The sequence below is a fragment of the Heterodontus francisci genome, chromosome 3, assembly GCF_036365525.1.
Source record: "Heterodontus francisci isolate sHetFra1 chromosome 3, sHetFra1.hap1, whole genome shotgun sequence".
Classification (NCBI taxonomy): domain Eukaryota; kingdom Metazoa; phylum Chordata; class Chondrichthyes; order Heterodontiformes; family Heterodontidae; genus Heterodontus; species Heterodontus francisci.
This window is the reverse complement of record NC_090373.1, coordinates 160,441,047-160,460,298: the sequence shown is the minus strand read 5'-3', so window position 1 is coordinate 160,460,298 and position 19,252 is coordinate 160,441,047. Positions and strand designations below refer to the sequence as shown.

At 40.7% G+C, this 19,252-nt stretch overlaps 1 protein-coding gene across 2 annotated transcripts in view; it reads right to left on the bottom strand.

The window, feature by feature from the left end:
- The window catches only part of afg1lb (AFG1 like ATPase b), a 215,575-nt gene that overhangs the window by 110,540 nt on the left and 85,783 nt on the right, over nt 1-19,252 (bottom strand). For both annotated transcript variants that reach the window (XM_068027166.1, XM_068027167.1), the window contains one exon: nt 4,283-4,382. In XM_068027166.1, the coding sequence (XP_067883267.1) occupies nt 4,283-4,382 (100 nt within the window). The remainder of the gene's footprint in view (nt 1-4,282; nt 4,383-19,252) is intronic.

Here is a 19,252-nt window from a genome sequence, read left to right as displayed (position 1 = left end):
CAAAACCTACTCCTCTTTAATAATTTTTAAGATCTTCACTTAATCATGATAAATGAACCATTTCTGGTTTTGAAACTGCAGCTTAAAATCTAATGAAAAATATGTGCATTTTAAAAGCGTCTTGAAAATCCATTGCGAAGAAGAGCCAATACATGGACAACAGATTACATAGCTTAAATACACAGCCTCCTTCAGGGCTGGTTTATGCTGATAAACCTACATGCCATTAAGACCATACAGAAAGCTAAGGCCTCAAAGTCCTAACAACTTGCTGCACAATTTTTATTAAAATAGTTAGGACCAGAACTGACTGCCTTTTACTGGGGCAACTCTTGGAATGCTGACCACCAGCTCCATCCCAGATGCAGGTACTTCAATAACTAAGGCAGGCAAGTATTCCCCAAGAATTCTCTAACTCTCTACAGAGTTAACATACGCTTAAATCTTTATAGAGTCAGAGTTTTACAGCACAGAAACAGGCCCTTCGGCCCAACGCGCCTGCGCCGACCTTCAAGCACCCGTCCTAACTAATCCCATTTCCCCGCGCTTGGCCCGTAGTCTTGTATGCTATGGCATTTCAAGTGCTCATCTAAATACTTCTTGAACGTCATGAGTGTTCCTGCCTCTACCACCCCTTCGGGCAGTGTGTTCCAGATTCCAACCACCCTCTGGGTGAAAAATTTTTTCCTCAACTCCCCTCTAAACCTCCTGCCTCTTAGCTTAAATCTATACCCCCTAAATATTGACCTCTCCACTAAGGGAAAAAGTTTCTTCCTATCTATCCTATCAATGCCCCTCATAATTTTGTATACCTCAATCAGGTCCCTCCTCAGCCTTCTCCGCTCTAAGGAACTACTAAGGGGCAGCACAGTGGTGCAGTGGTTAGCACCGCAGCCTCACAGCTCCAGGGACCCGGGTTCAATTCTGGGTACTGCCTGTGCGGAGTTTGCAAGTTCTCCCTGTGACCGCGTGGGTTTTCGCCGGGTGCTCTGGTTTCCTCCCACAGCCAAAGACTTGCGGGTTGATAGGTAAATTGGCCATTGTAAATTGCCCCTAGTGTAGGTAGTTGGTAGGGAATATGGGATTACTGCAGGGTTAGTATAAATGGGTGGTTGTTGGTTGGCACAGACTCGGTGGGCCGAAGGGTCTGTTTCAGTGCTGTATCTCTAAATAAATAAATAAGAAAACAACCCCAGCCTATCCAGTCTGTCCTCATAACTGAAATGCTCCAGCCCAGGCAACATCCTGGTGAATCTCCTCTGCACCCTCTCCATTGCAGTCATATCCTTCCTATTGTGTGGTGACCAGTACTCCAGCTGTGCCTAACCAGAGTTTTATACAGCTCCATCATAACCTCTGCTTCTCTTTTCACAGATGCTGCCAGACCTGCTGAGTGGTTCCAGCATTTCTTGTTTTTATTTCAGATTTCCAGCATCCGCAGTATTTTGCTTTTATTATCCATCATAACCTCCCTGCTCTTATATTCTATGCCTCAGCTAATAAAGGCAAGTATCCCGTATGCCTTCCTAACCACCTTATCTACCTGTGCTGCTGCCTTCAGTGATCTATGGACAAGCACCCCGAGTCCCTCTGACCCTCTGTACTCCCTAGAGTCCTACCATCCATTGTATATTCCACTGCCTTGTTAGTCCTCCCGAAGTGCATCACCTCACACTTCTCAGGATTAAACTCCATTTGCTCCTGCTCCGCCCATCTTACCAGCCCATCTACATCATCCTGTAGTCTAAAGCTTTCCTCCTCACTATTTACGACACCACCAATTTTCGTGTCGTCTGCGAACTTACTGATCATACCTTTTATATTCCTGTCTATATCATTAATGTACACTACAAACAGCAAGGGTCCCAGCACCGATCCCTGCGGTACCCCACTGGTCACAAGCCTCCATTCACAAAATAACCCTGTGGGCGGCACAGTGGCGCAGTGGTTAGCACCGCAGCCTCACAGCTCCAGCGACCCGGGTTCAATTCTGGGTACTGCCTGTGTGGAGTTTGCAAGTTCTCCCTGTGTCTGCGTGGGTTTCCTCCGGGTGCTCTGGTTTCCTCCCACATGCCAAAGATCTGCAGGTTGATAGGTAAATTGGCCATTATAAATTGCCCCTAGTATAGGTAGGTGGTAGGGAAATATAGGGACAGGTGGGGATGTGGTAGGAATATGGAATTAGTGTAGGATTAGTATAAATGGGTGGTTGATGGTCGGCACAGACTTGGTGGGCCGAAGGGCCTGTTTCAGTGCTGTATCTCTAAACTAAACTAAACTAAATCATCACCCTCTGCCTCCTTCCACTAAGCCAATTTTGAATTCAATTTGCCAAATTACCCTGGATCCCATGGGCTTTTACTTTCTTAACCAATCTTCCATGCAGGACCTTATCAAAAGCCTTACTAAAGTCCACTTATGTCCATAAGTTGAGGTATGTTGCCAAAATTTTATTAAACTTGTTCACAAAGATTGGATAGGGTTTATATGTGGGAGGAAATCTTGACAGCTCTTGAATGTAAATCATCACCAAGGTCTGCCTGGGCTACTCTTAACAGAAGCAGAAAAGATTGCTATCAAGAGAAGAGAAAATATTTTTGCAGGTTTTTGAATACAATAAAGCTTGATGAGAACATAATCTGATCTAGGTTTTTTTCTCCATCATGTAGTTATGCATCTAAATATTAAAATTTGCTCACTATCACAGTGGAAAAACTTTGATTCATGTTAAATTGGCTGAATATACAAAGAAAAGTGATCCAAATACTAACTTGAAAAGGAAAATAAGTAGACAAGGTAACTATGGGCCATTTAGCTTGATGTCTGTCACGTGGAAGGTGTTAGAATCGATATTAAGGAGGTTGTAGCGGGCACTTAGAAAAACTCAAGGTACTCGGGAATAGTCAGCATGGTTTTGTGAAAGGGAAATCATGTTTAACCAATTTGTTGGAGTTCTTTGAAGGAGTGACATGTGCTGTGGATAAAGGGGAGCCCATTGACATACTGTACTTGGATTTCCAGAAGGCATTTGACAAGGTGCCACATAAAAAGTTATTGTGCAAAGTAGGAGTTCGTGGTGTAGGGGGTAACATATCAGCATGGATAGAAGGCTTGCAGAAAACAGAGTATGCATAAATGATTGGCAGGATGTGACGAGTGGAGTCCTGCAAGGGTCTGAGCTGGGGCCTCAACATTTTACAATTTATATCAGTGATTTAGATGATGGGAGCGATAGCATGGTAGCTAAATTTGCAAATGACACAAGATAGGTAGGAAAGTATGTTGTGAAGAGGATATAAGAGGTTGCAGACCGACATAGATAGGTTGAGTGAGAGGGCAAAAATCTGGCAGATGGAGTATAATGTGGGAAAATGTGAAGTTGTTCACTTTGGCAGGAAGAATAAAAAATCAGAGCATTACTTTAACAGAGAACTACTGCAGAATTCCAAGGTGCAGAGAGATCTAGGTGTTCTAATGCACGAGTCACAAAAAGTTAGTATGCAGGTACAGCAAGTAATAAAGAAGGCTAATGGAATGCTATCCTTAATAAGAGAGGAATTGAAAATAAAAGTAAGGATGTTATGCTTCAATTATACAGGGCATTGGTGAGACCACATCTCGAATACGATATGCAGTTTTGGTCTCCTTACTGAAGCAAGGATTTAAATGCGTTGGCGGCAATTCAGAGGAGGTTTACTATATTGATAACATGGAATGAGCGGGTTTTCTTATGAGGAAAAGTTGGTCAGACTGGGCTTGTTTTCACTGGAGTTTAGAAGAGTGAGGGGAGACTTGATTGAAATATAAAAGATCCTGAACGGTCTTGACAAGGTGGATGTGGAAAGGATGTTTCCTCTTGTGGGTGAGTCCAGAACTAGGGGGCAGCATTTTAAAATTAGGGGTCGCTCTTTTAGGACAGAGATGAGGAGAAATTTTTTTCTCAGAGGGTTGTATGACTTTGGAACTCTGCCTCAGAAGGTGGTGGAGGCGGAGTCATTGAATATTTTTAAGACGGAAGTAGATAGATTCTTGTTAGGCAAGGGAATCAAAGGTTATCGGGGGGGTAGATGGGACTGTGGAATTCAAGACCCGAAAAGATCCTATTGAATGGTGGGGCAGGCTAGAGTGACCGAATGGCCTACTTCTGCTCCTAATTCATATGTTTGTAAATGTAAATGCCACTAAGGCAAAAAATTAAGTTGCGCTCATGCTCCAACCATTGTGCTACCATACTACCAGTGATTACAATTATCGTATTTTAACAATTTCTTATTGGTCTCACCTTCAGGTGGTCTGTTGGACGTGGCGACAACAACAACACCATTTTGAAACAGATTTTCAAAAAGCTGCTTCAGTATCATAGCATCTGCAATATCTGTGACCTTACAAAAAAGAAATGAAATTATAATCTAGTCTGATCCAGGTTCACTTTCTCATATGGAACTGGATATGAAGCATCCTTTCATCAAAGAATGAATAGATAAACAGGATAAATCTACGTCTTTCAAACATAGAAACCTTTTATTACTGAATTAGTTGTTTCATAAAAGGTGCTCAATTGGTCCTATGCTATCTACAATTGGGAGATGAAACCTGTTGAAACATATATAAAGAAACATATATAAAAGGTGAACAAGTAACTAACAGCGCCAATATGAATTACGTATAAAAAATTAAATGCAGTGACATGGGCTCATGCGTGCTAAATCATTAATAAGCAAAGTTGATAGTCATACCAATACTGTGGAATCTGAGTTACAAACTACCCAGTTGACTGGGTGACTTAGTACATAACCGGCAGTGTTGTTAATGGTAGTCACTGTATCGTGAACATCATATGATGTACAGTAAATTAAAATATCCATGTTAGTCATAGTTATTTTAAAAAGTATTAAAAAAGTAATTCATGTTAAACAATTAGAAAATTGAAAATTCTCAAAAGTTCGACATTTTCAAATACAGAAATTTCAAAATATTTGTGCTTTTGAAGCTCCATAATACTGCAAGACCAGTGGAGGAGCGTGTACCAACTGTTTTTGGACAGATGATTTGTTGAAAAAGTTAATACACAAGGTAAGATCACATGCGGTTGGACAATTTATTAGCTTGGATAGAGGATTGGCTAACTAACAGAAACCAGAGAGTCAGGATAAATGGGTCCTTTTCTGGTTGGCAAGATGTAACTAGTGGGGTGGCACTATTTACAATCTATATTCATGACTTGGATGCAGGTTTAGAAGGTACTGTAGCCAAATTTGCAGATGACACTAAAATAGGTGGGATAGTAAGTTGCAATAAAGAAATAAGAAATTTACAAATGGATATGGATAGGTTAGGTGAATGGGCCAAAATTTGGCAGATGGAGTTTAATGTGGATAAGTGTGGGGTTATCCATTTTGGTCGGAAGAATAGAAGGCAAATTATCTAAATGGAGAGAAACTTCAGAGTGCTTCGGTGCAGAGGAATCTGGGTGTCCCCGTGCATGAATCGCTGAAAACTAGTATGCAGGTGCAGCAGTTAATAAGGAAGGCAATTGGAAGTTTGGCATTTATTGCTAAAGGAATACAGTATAAAAGTAGGGAAGTGTTGCTGCAACTGTAGAAGGCATTAGTGAGACCGCACCTGGAGTATTGCGTACAGTTTTGGTCCCGTTACTTGAGGAGGGATGTAGTTGCATTGGAGGCAGTTCAGAGGAGGTTCACTGGATTGATTCCAGAGATGAGGGATTTGTCTTATGAAGAGAGATTGAGCAGTTTAGGCCTTTACTCTCTAGAGTTTTGAACAATGAGAGGAGATCTGATCGAGGTATGTATATAAGATGATTAAGGGGATTGACAAAGTAGATGTAGAGAGGATGTTACCTCTGGTGGGGCAATCTAGACCAAGAAATCATAGTTGTGGGATAAGGGGTAGCAGATTTAAAACAGAGGTGAGGAGAAATTACTTCTCTCAAAGGGTCGTGAGTCTGTGGAATTCACTACCCCAGAGTGCTGGGACATTGAGTAAATTTAAGGAGGAGATAGACCGATTTTTAATTAGTAAAGGGTTGAAGGGTTATGGAGAACGGGCAGGAAAGTGGAGTTGAGGCCGAGATGAAATCAGCCATGATCGTATTAAATGGCAGAGCAGGCTCGAAGGGCTGAATTGCCTACTCCTGCTCCTAGTTCTTACATTCTTATGATTTCTGTTAGGTGCACTGACTGTGGCTTCAAAGCTTGTTTAAGCCCCCTCAGAGTCTTATATGTTTCAATAAGATCTCCTTTCATTCTTCTAAATTCCAGTAAGTATAGGTCCAACCTGCTCAACTTTTCCTCATAAAGGCAGCTTCGTCATTCCAGAAATCAACCTAGTGAACCTTCTCTGAATTGCCTCCAATGCAAGTATATCTCTTAAATAAGGAATCCAAAACTCTACGCAATTCTTTAGGTGCAGTCTCACCAATGCCCTGTAGTTGTTGCAAGACTTCCTTACTTTTATACTCCAACTCCCTTGCAATAAAGGTTAACATTCCATTTGCCTTCCTAATTACTTACAGTACCTGCATGTTGACTTTTTATGATTCACTGTTTTTTTAATTCATTCATGGCTAGGCCAGAATTTGTCGCCCATCCCTAATTGCCCTAGAGAAGGTGGTGGTGAGCTACCTTCTTGAACGGCAGCAGTCCATGTGGGGTAGGTGCACCCACAGTGCCATTAGGAAGGGAGTTCCAGGATTTTGACCCAGCGACAGTGAAGGAACAGCGATATAGTTCCAAGTCAGGATGGTATGTGGTTTGGAGGGTTACTTGCAGGTGGTGGTGTTCCCATGTATCTGCTGTCCTTGTCTTTCTAAGTGGTAGAGGTTGCAGGTTTGGGGCATGCTGTCTAAGGAGCCTTTGGTGCATTGCTGCAGTCATCTTGTAGATGGTACACACAGCTGCCACTGTGCGTTGGTGGTGAAAGGAATGAATGCTTGTGGATGGGATGACTATGTCAGGCTGTTGTTTGATTAGTCTGTGAGACAGCTCTCCCAACTTTGGCACAAGTCCCCAGATGTTGGTAAGGAGGACTTTGCAGGGTTGACAGGGCTGGGTTTGCCACTTTCGTTTCCGGTGCCTCGGTCGATGCTAGCTGGTCCGTCCTTATTCATTCATTCCTTATCGACTTTGTAGTGGTTTTATACAACTGAGTGGCTTGCTAGGCCAATTCAGAGGGCATTTAAGAGTCAATCACATTGCTGTGGATCTGGAGTCACATGTAGGCCAGACAAAGTAAGGACAGTGGAGATGCTTCCCTAATGGACATTAGTGAACCAGATGGGTTTTTACAGCAATCCACAATGGTTTCATGGCTATCATTAGACTAGCTTTTAATTCCAGATTTAAATAATTGAATTCAAGTTCCACCTTCTGCCATGATGGGATTCAAACCCATCATACCCTGGGTCTCTGGATTACAAGTCCAGTGACAATACCACTATGTCACTGCCTCCCCTAAAGGACAAGGACATCCAGGTTCCTCTGTACCACAGCATTCTGCAGTCTCTCTCCATTTAAATAATATTTCACTTTTCTGTTCTTGCTACCAAAGTTGTCATGAACGTGTTTCCATTATTAATATTTTTTGAGGACTCGAGTTTAAAAGATTGTGAAAATTGGCTCATTTTAAAGACTGAGGCAATGCCTGGATTTGTTTTTTTTTTCAAAAAAAGGTTACTGGAAGGACACTTAGATTTTTAAAAAAACACACTGGAAGAGACAATGAAATGCTAAAATAAACATATGGAGCTTTGCTGGCTATTGGAGTTGTTTGCAGAGAAGTCACATGTCTAAGCTTATGGTTGTCAAGAGTTTTTGGCTTGGACTGTTTTGAATAGTCAGTTGGTGTATCGCCTGCTAAGAGATAAACCATCCAACTCATCCTTTGCCACGTGTTATGACAAATCTTCTGAGAATCCAGTGTGACAAACTGACGCAGTAATTCCTGAAAATCCTGCAAGACTACTCCTCGACATCCCCTAAACAGAACTGCTCCAGAAAGATCCCAGTGACAGCAGTCTACGTGTACCCAGACGCCAGACCAAAGGCCATCTGGAACATTCCATATCTTACCCTTTTTCTGCAAGAATTGAGAATAACTTAGCCAAAGTTTTTTTTAAGTTGATCTCTGCAGAGCCAGTTTTTTCATTTTTCTTTATTTATTTCTTTAACTGGTGTGTGGGTGCATGTGTGTGTTAGGTTATTTTACAAGAGTAGCTAACTATACTTTCATATTTCAAACTGTGTGTTAATAAGCTTTGCAACTTTATTGAATAAGTCCTTTTTATAATAAATTAATAATTTTGTTGTTTATTAAAGAAACCTTGTTGGCGGATTTTTATGTTGTCCTCCTCACAACTTGCTTTGCCAGCTATCTTTTTATTGTCAACAAATCTGGATACAATACATTTCATCCAAGTCATTAATATAGATTGTAAACAGCTGAGGTCCCAGCACTGATCCCTGTGGCACCCCACTAGTTACAATTTGCCAACCTGAAAATGACCCATTTATCCCAAGTCACTGTTTCCTGTTAGCTAGCCAATCCTCTATCCACGCTAATATATTACCCAACACCATGAGCTCTTATCTTGTGCAGTAACCTTTTACTTGGCACCTTATCAAATGCCTTTTAGAAATCCAAATATAGTAAGTCCACTGGTTCCCCTTTATCCACTCTCGTTACATCCTCATAGAATTCTAAAAAAATTTTCAAACATGATTTTCCTTTCACTAAACCATGTTGACACTGCTCGATTGTATTACAATTTTCTAAATGTCCTGCTACTACTTCCTGAATAATGGATTCCAGCTTTTTCCCAATGACAGATGTTAGGCTAACTGGCCTATAGTTTGCTGTTTTCTGTCTCTCTCCTTTCTTGAATTGCAGTTTTCCAAACCACTGGGACCTTGCCAGAATCTAGGGAATTTTGGAAGATTATGACTAACTAATGCATCCAGTATCGCTTCAGCCCACTTATTTTAAGAACCTAGGACGTAGGCCAGCAGGTCCAGGGGACTTGTCAGCCTTTAGTCCCATTAGTCTTCTTAGTACTTTTTCTCTGGTGATATTGATTGTTTTAAGTTCCTCCCTGCCTTTTTCCCTCAGATTTTCTACTGTTATTGAGATGCTTTTAGTGTCTTCTACCATGAACCAGTGCTTTGTTTAGCTGAAGCATGACTTCTCACCCTTTGTACTCTAGTCCTCTGGATATAAAGGCCAGCATTGCATTAGTCATCTTGATCATTTTCTGCACCTGTTCATGACCTTTTAATGATCTATGTACCTGGACCCCCCAAGTTTCTTTGGGCCCCCACTGCTTCTAGCTTTTCCCCATTTATAAAGTACCCTGTTCTACCCTTTTTAGGCGCAAAGTAGGTAACCTTACATTTGCCCGAACTGAAATCCATTTGCCACAGTTTTGCCCATTCACTTAATCTATTAATATCTCTTCGTAATTTTATGCTGCCATCTACACTGCTACAATGCCACCTATATTTGTGCTAGCAGCAAATTTGAACATGTGGCTTCTTATCCCATCGTCTAAGTCATCAATAAATACGATGAATAGTTGAGGCCCCAACACAGATTCCTGCGGGACATCACTAGTCATATCCTGCCAATTAGAGTACCTGCTCATTATCGCTACATTCTGTCTCCGTAAACCAATTTACTAACCAGGTCAACAATTTGCCTTCAATTCGATTGGCTTCAACTTTAGCTAGCAGCTTCTTACAAGGGACTTTATTGAATACCATCTGCAACTTCATTTAAATAACATCCATAGACCTTCCTCTGTCCACTACTTTAGTCGCCTCTTCAAAAAGTTCAATCAGGTTTTATCAGGCATGACTTACCCTTTTCAAATCCATGCTGGTTCTCTCTGATCATCAGAAAATTTTCAAGATGTTCAGTCATCCTATTTAATTAATGACTCTAGTAATTTCCCGACAACAGATGCTAGGCTAACAGCTCTATAATTCCCTAGCTTTCCTTTCTCACCTTTCTTAAATAGAAGAGTAGCGTGCAAAATTTTCCAATCTAAAGGAATGGTGCCCGAATAAAGAGAACTTTGTAAGATTTATAGTTAGATTACAGTAATGTTCTCACCTAGTTCTTTAAAACACTGGAATGGAAACCATTTGATCCTGGGGATCTGTCACTCTTTCATGTCATTATTTTCTTTATATTGCTCACGTTCATTTTGGTGAGTCCCTGTTCCCAAGTCAATATTCATTTCTTTGGGATTTCCACCATGCTGACCTCTTCCTCAACTATAAATACTGCAAAGTATTTATTCAAGATGTCTACCATTTCCTTATTTTTATTGACAATATCACTTTTTCCTAATGTAATTGCAAAATAAAATTATGCTGTTTTTGATATCCCATTCAAGTTTCTTTTCATACTTTTTTTTTGTAGCTCCTACTATACTTTATTACCCTTTGCTGTTCTTTGTATCTTTCCCATTTGCCTGTACTATTTTTTGTATTTTGCACACTTTTTCTTTTAGTTCCATGTATGCGAGCAATTGGTTTATGCAGAAGACTTGAAGTCAGCAAGAAGTACTTCAGCACCTGCCATACCACTCTCTGTAAAATTTTGAAATTTGAAACACATATGGAAAGCACCAAAACATATAGAATTGTAGCAACAGCCAGAAGAAATCAACTAACCTGTAAGTAGTTGATGATCCCTTTAAATAGCATTGGTGGTGGCGGGGGGTGGGGTCCTTCCTGCTGCTTAACCCGCATTCAACTGTGCGAGCTTAAGAGAGGACATTGGCTGGAGCACTGAGCTCCAAAATGGCATTGCTGGTGTCAAATCAGCATTACATGCTGTTATGAGTGCTTCCACTTTTTGTAAAATTTTGAGGATTTATGTTTTAAAATTGAAAAAAGATTCCATAGATGAATTTTTTTTTAAAAGAGGTCATCAGAAGATCTTTTGGACTTGGCTTGTAAACAAGTTACTGGAAGATAGTTGTTTTCACATAAACATCCAGCAGGGGGAATTTTTGACTTGGGGAAGATGTTTACAGAGAAATGACAGGTCAAGGTTTACAGTCAGGAGGCCTGACTCCGGAGATGTTTTTGGTTTCGCTTTGGACAGGCAGTTGGGGTAGGGACAAAGGGAAAAGGAGTTAAAAATCAAGCTGCCAAGAACAAACACCCAACACAGCCTTTTCCAGCTCTTTGAAAAGCCTACCAGTTTTTCCACCTCTTTAAGAAGTCCTGAGAAGCAAGTATAAGAAACAGAAAAACACCCTGTTGCTGCATTTCTCCTGGAAAGCCTGCCCAAACTGATCTTCAATGTCGCCTGAAAAGAACTGTCCTGGGAATATCCCAGTAACAGCAGCCTACGTGTATTTGGGACTGGAAAAAAGAACATGTAACATCTTTCCATATCTTTTTTTTCTTCAAGAATTAGCAAGTATTTGGCCAAAGTATTCTTTTTTTCCTTTTTTTTGTGATATAGCTCTGAAGAGTAAATCTCTATGTGTGTGTGTGGGAGGGGCTAAGGTAAAAAGGGAACTTTCAATCTGTATGTTAATGCGTTGCTTTGTTACTGGTTAGGACTTGTTTTATAATAAACTGATAATTTTGTTGTTTATTTCAGAAACCTTGTTGGTGAATTTTATTCTGGGGTAAAAATAGAGTCCATGATTGACCGTATCAGTAACTGGGAATCAAATTAAATATATGTCGTGACCTGTGGAGAAGTGGAACTAGAAAGGACAGTGCACTCCTCCCAACTTGGTTGTAACAATGCTGATAAACATCATGATCTGCCGACTCTGCATACTTCCAGTGGATGTTCACTGTGCGGCTGCACTAATGTCTGCACCAAGCTGGCGTTCAGTGCATTTCACATGAGAAGTGTGCAATCGCGCTTCAGAAGCCATTTTGCATTTCTAAGGGCACTTGTAGCACCCAAAAAATGGGCACTACCGAGCCCACCTTCTCACCCTTAATTTTTAAATCTATTATGTTCATGTATGTGATTGGCAACTATTCACAACACAAAATGATATATTTTATTGTGCTACAATACACTGGTGCAGCCACTGTAACTTCCGAGACATCTGGTACCATACTTGCTGCAACCGTTACTTCTTGCTGTCACTAAAGCCTGTGCTTCTATAACAATGATAGCATCACCTCAGGCTTCAATTGGGTTCATGTTAATTTCTGGACTATTCACCCTCATTATTATTTCACAACAAAACCCAAATTTCAACTCTGACTTTTCCTCCTTCGAGATTTTCTGCTCCAACTTCTAATCCCAAGAAGGTACATGTATTTTCATTCTGATGTCCCTGCTGCTTGCCTTAACTGCTACATATAGCCCAACTTATAATACCTGCTGCTAAACAATATTCCTTTCTCATCTCACTGAATTCATGTGTTCTAACCTGAAAGGTTAGTTATTCAAAAGTGCTAATATATAAATATAAATCAACTGTAAAGTTCTGTGCTGCTAAAACCACCATTCTTGATGACTTGAGTATTCAACATCAGCAATGACTCTATATCTCCTGTTCTACTGATCAGATTTGTATTCATGCCAGACCCTTGGCTACTCTTAATTATCTCAAATTCAATCAACCTTCTCTTATCCTTCATCAGCCCAGTAATTCAGCTAATTTCCTAGACCTTATCCTCTTCACTAATTCTAATTCTTTCACTGTGTCTCTTTTCTCAACAGTAGCCTTTTATGACCTTGTTCTATATTTTCCTCTTGCAGAATATCCTGCAACAAATCATATTCTACAGTTCCATTTATTTAGTGCCATCAATCAGTTGTTAACTTTTTTTACATCTTTTCTTTGCGTCAAATACTGCTATTTCACTCTTCTGAACCCGAATTCAATGTAGGGAAATAAATGATGTTATTTTGGTTGGCTTGGAAGGCTTCCTATCTCGGTTTCCATCAAAACTTGGACTGCATCTTAGTTCAATCTTGCCTTCTATTCTACTGTCTCATGAAAAAAAAACCTGCTGCACTTTAGAATCTTGATCAGTCTAACACATCCTGAGCCAAATTCTAATTGCTTATAAATTCTGCTCATCACTGGCTCGAATGCTCATTGGCAAGTGGCTGCTGCAGTTTTCTTAACCTTTCAGCACCCTCTACTCTTTTGCCACAGCCTTCTCTCCATTATCACATTCAAAACAACTGCCACCTCTTTATCTTTTCTTCAGCTCTTGACATTTGATTTCAGTGGAACCCCCACTATTGTTGCAGCTACTTTTAAGAAGGTCAGTTTCATTCCCCGCACTAACTCCACCTCCACACCCCCGGACTGAATTCTTCCCCTCTGCAACTCTAAATTCTCCTTAAACTCCAAGTCCACCCAAGACTTGAATACTGTTCCTGCATTTATAAAGGCTCTCACCCTCCTTCATGAAACAGGAAGGAAGCTCATTTGAATAGCTCCCTCTCACACCTATCACCTTTCTCTTTCCATTGAACTCTTTCTGGTTGTCTTATTTTATTTTATCAATATTGTCAATGCTCACCTGAACTTTCTGCTTTAATTCCTCTAGAGCTCTTCTCGGTTTCACTGTGTTGAAATTAAGACAGATCACACTGTCCCATAATTATTCTTTCCCATCCCATCAAAAGCTCTGCAGTGTTTTTGATCCTTCAGTCCTTGCTTTGCTGTATAACTTTCAAACTACTAAAACTCAAAACTTGGCATAATCTAATACAACTTCCTAATTTATCCAATCTTCTTTTACTCTTCACAACCTTGGTGGTGTTCTGCATGAGATTTTGTTATACTACTTGGTGGAAGAATGCAATTTGCCTTTGGTACCCATCATGTAAATTCCTAGTTTCACCTGCAAGGAGGTGTTTCTCATGAGTAGAAGGAAAAAGGATGGGGCGAAGTCATTAAAAATATTTAATGAGATAAGAAAACTGAGTTGACCCATAGTCCTCTAATCATAGCCAGCTCTAGAACATTCAGACGCAGGAAAATAATTAGATTCATCAGAGAAAGTGGCATGTTTAAGGTAATTTCATTTCACCGCAATTCTTTTCACTGGCCTTTGATCCCACGATTTGTGTTTAAGCCTCAATAACAAATATTGACAATTCAGTAGCAGATGGCATCATAGTAAAGCTCAATCCTGGTTGATTTCCATCTCCCTGATCCATGACCACTGAGTTTCTTTGTAGCATCAGTTACACCTGAGTGTTTACTTTAGATACTCTTCTTGGTTTCAGTGTCTCTGACCACTCCTGAAGCAGACCTCAATTGCCATGCAGCATGCCTTGTCCCTGTCTAATCAAAGAATCACAGAATAGGTACAGCACAGAAGGTGGCCATTCGGCCAGTCATGTCCTTGCCAGCTCCCTGAAAGAGCAAATCAGCTGGTCCCACTCCCCAGCCCTTTCCCCACTGCCCTGCAATTTTTTTTTTAAATCTTCAGTGCTTATCCAATTTTCTTTTGAAAAATTTTCTTATGATTGAATCTGCCTCCAGCACACTCTCAGGCAGCGCATTCTAAATAAATGGATGAGTCAAGCCAAGAACTCAGCTTACTGGATCATCACATGCTGCCACAGGATCTCCTGAATTTCAAAAAATGGAAGCTACTATAAGATCATGGCTTATGTTATAAACCATTGGACAAATTTATTGAACATAAAACGGATACAAGCAGCATACTTACAGTAAGAAAACTTTTACTAATCTCTTTGAAATATCAAAAAATTGCATTTCCTGCATTAATCTGGAAATGATTGAATGCTTGCTTATTTATGTGGTTGCTTACTACCAGAGTCTTTTGGCCAAGCATGCACCACTGACAGCTTCTGACTGACCAGTGAGCAAAATGCAGACATCCAAATATTAATCCACAACCTGCAGCTCCTCACCACTGAGCTGTCTGTCAAATGAGCTACATCTCACAAATCTGACTAATTTTGAAGACAGATACAGCTGGCAATCGAATCTAGAAAGTTGACAATATCCTGAGGATGTTTTGATTTGAATGGAATTTGGGTGACCCATTGATCTGTCCAAATATGCTAAACAGGCCCCATCAACCTACAATGGCAACAAACACCCCGCACCAAGACCTGCCTGAGCTATGCACATTTCTCCTATGTACTGTCATGCTCATGAGAATTTACCAATGAAAATACAGAAACAAACTGACAAGTTATAAAACTTTGAAAAATTTAAAAGATTGAGACATTGGCTGTCAACAAAATGGAGGACATGTCATGACTCATACTAAGACCGAAAACCAATCAACTTCATCTACATGGAAATAAGACAGATAATCAGACATATGGATGTGAGCTATACTCAAACAAACTAAGACAAAGGCCTTACCCATGCTTTTCGTCTCCAACTAACCTTTACTACAATGGGATATGAACTGCCCTCATATCCTCAAAATGGGGCCATCGAAAGACCATTGTGCAGGCCAGCAAGAACTGAAACCTAAAGTCACATGGACAGAGCTAACACTTGTAAGTAGACCTTAAAAGGTAATCGTTTTGAGGAACAAAGTGGGGTGTCTTGCCAGTACAGAACTTCAGACAGCAAGATCAGATTAGTCTCTCCTCAGCCACACAGAAAAACTTCTAAAGCCATCTTGAATTCCAGCAAGGCACAGAGAGAGAAAGAAAAAGAGAAAGAGAGAGAGAGAGCGAGCGAGAGATCAGTTCCAGCCAACACAATCCAAGCCCGCTGAGACAAGTTGGAAGCCAGCTACAACAGAGACAAGGCAGTGCCTTTGTAAACACTATTTTTCTACCTGTGAGAATTGAACTAAGCCATCAGCACCATCTTCAACCTGAAGAGGACTACCAGAAGGCTACAACAGCCCAGCAATTACCAGACAACCAGCAACCAGGCCTGCAGCTGTTAAATTCACCTTCCGAGAGGATCCCACAGATTTTTCCTGAAAACAGACTTTTATACCTTGCACTCTTACCCTTTACCATCTTTCTCTCTTCTCTTGAGAGTGTATGTGAGAGTAAATGAGTGCGTGAGTGGTGTTGCGAACATTTCGGGGAATGAATATTGTTTCATAAATAGTTAATCCTCTGTTTTAAACCTACAAGAAAACCTGTCACAGTCTACTTGCCAAGTAAAGCTCAGGGGTTGAAACACTATCACAAAAACACTGTCTGTGGTCAGCTGGGAGGTGAACAGGGGAAACATGCCACACCATCACCAATCTGTCCATAACAACCAGACTGTAATATATTGTCATGCTCACCAAAAGTGCAGCGATGAAAATACAAAACGAAAGTGGAGTTATAAAAAAAAACACTGGTACATTTCTGCATTTAACAAGATGGAGGACACAGTCACATGACAAATACCATTTCCTGCACTAAAATATATCTCCATGTCTGCTAAGAACTAAAACTCATTAACCCTTTCTGCACTGAAATGAGACAGCTCATCATACACACACACACAATATGAGCTATCCACAAAACAAACTGAAACAAAGACACTCAGACTCTACATCTCCAACGACACTCACTACAGTAAGGTGTGAACATCCTTCATCTTATCAAAATGGGCTGAGATCAGAAGCCATTGTACAGCCCCAATGGAACCAAAAGCCTAAAGTCATGTGGGAAAAACTAAAACTTTATGAATTTACCTTTAAAAGTAACCTTTTTTGAGATCAATCATCAAGATCAGTCTTGGATCTCTAGCCACAGAAAGAACATCGAAAGCCATCTTTAATTCCAGCACAAGGCTGAGAGAGAAAGAGAGAGAGAGAGAGAGAGATAGAGATCAATTCCAGCTTAGACATTTGAACCCTGCTAAGATGAGTTGGCAACCAACTGCAGCAGAGAAATGAGAGAGTGCCCTTTGAACAACTCCTCCACCTGTGAAAATTGAACTAAGAGATACCAGCACCATCTTCAAACTGAAGTGTTATCTGCCAAGAGACTACAGTAACCCAGCAAGGGCAAACTGACCAGCTAACAGGCCTGCAACTTTAAAACTTATCTTCTAAGAGGATCCCACAGGTGTTTTCCTGAAAACAGTACTTTTGCACAAACTCTTAACGCCTCTTTACCTTCTATCTACCTTTTCTTAAGTATGCATGAGAGTGTGATTGTGTGTGTGGGTGCTGTTGTGAACATTTCAGGTGATTATTGTTTAATAAATATGTAATCTTCTGTTTTAAACTCATGAGAAAATGTATCACTGTTGGTTTATGTGGCGAAACAAAACAGAGAATGAAACATTAATTTAAACAAAAACACTATCTGTGGTCAGTTGAGAGGTGGTCAGTGAAAACTTGCCATGCCATTTCCCACCTGTCCATAACAATATAGCCTCTGTAGCTTGAAAAGTCAGCTCACAGTACCTAGGTTTCACTCTGTGTGTACAAGGAAGAATCCAATAACTGCCAATCCATCATAGACAAAAAATGCTTCCCAGTGTCCTTACATCAACCCATCTGAGATCGGATAGCTCAGTACAGACTAGGGGTCAAACTTGGGACTATTCTGGTTCATATAGCTCACCCATGCACAAACTACATCTGACAGCTTTTCCTGATTCAATATATTATCGTTTTTATTCTTCCATAAAAGTTTCCTCTCAACATTCCCAGTTTACGTGTTATGATTTTTTTCAAATAGTCAAATCCTAGCTTCGTATGCAAATATGCACTTTATCAGAATTGTCTTGCCATCCTGGTCAGTGATAAGTGATTACAGCTCCTGTGGAATGGAATCTAAAGTGGCACGATATCGCAGCTTGACTTACTCAGGATGGGTGGAGGCAAGAGGAGTAAATGTATTATTTTTACAATGATTTTAGTGCAAGGTATTAACTTACAGGAAATTCAGCTCCTGATGGATTGACAATTATTGGATTCTTTCTTGTACAGAGTTAAAGTTTAGGTACTTTGAGCTGATTTTTCAAGCTGCAGAGAATATATATTAGTCTGGTTGATATTTTCACTGCGGTACATAGGAATGTACCTGGAAACACAGTGAGGTTTCCATGCCAGCAGATCTACTGTGGATATGATCTTCTCCATACACCAGCTACAAGTGAAGTTCAAAGAACAGAGTATACCCCTTTAACTTACTTTCTTAGATCTCACTAAGGCATTCAACACTGTCAGCAGAGCAGGGCTCCACAAGATTTTGGGAAAAATTGGCTGACAACGACAGCTCCTCAGTCTCATCCGCTCCTTCCATGACAACATGCACTGCACTGTACAGTTTGACGGCTCCATTTCCGACAGTTATGGAGTGAAGTAAAACAGGGTTGTGTCCGAGCCCCCACGCTGCCTGGCATCTTTTTCTCCATGCTCCTGACCCTTGCTTTCCCTACAGATATGGAAGGAGTCTACTTACATACGACGTCAGATGGCAAGCTCTACAATCTGTCAAAACTGAAAGCAAAGACAAAAACATTTCACACCCTGATCAGAGAACTCCTCTAAGCTGATGATACTGCGCTAGTCACTCAAACTGAAGCTCAGTTACAAAGGCTCATGGACAGTCTTTTCCATACCTGTAACCTGTTCTCCTTGACTATAAGCATCAAGAGAACTGTGGTCATGGGACAAGGTGTTGTATCTCCGCCCCTGATCACACTAAATAACACCACACTGGAAGTAGTTAGCAAATTCTGCTACCTTAGGTCCACGGTGACAGACAATCTGTCCCTTGATGCAGAGCTCGATATACACAGGGAAAGCAGCTGCCATCAATTTGCAAAACGCACATGGGTTAACACCAAGCTGACCCTTATGACCAAGCTGATGGTTTATAGAACCATAGAAAAGTTATGGCACAGAAAGAGGCCATTCAGCCCATAGCATCTGCATGGCTGAAAAAAAACTAGCCGTCCAATCTAATCCCACTTTCTAGCACCTGGTCCATAGCCTTGCAGGTTACAGCACTTCAGGTGCAGGTCCAGGTACCTTTAAAATGAGTTGAGGGTTACTGCCTCCACTAACAATCCAGGCAGCGAATTCCAGACACCCACCACCCTCTGGGTGAAAACGTCTTTCCTCACATCCACTCTAATTCTTCTACCAATCACCTTAAATCTGTGCCCCCTGGTAACTGACCTCACTGCTAGGGGAAACTGGTCCTATCTGTCTGCTCTATCTAGGCCCCTCAATTTTGTACACCTCCATTAAGTCACCCCTCAGCCTCCTCTGTTCTAAGGAAAATAACCCTAGCCTATCCAATCTTTCCTCATAGCTGCAATTTT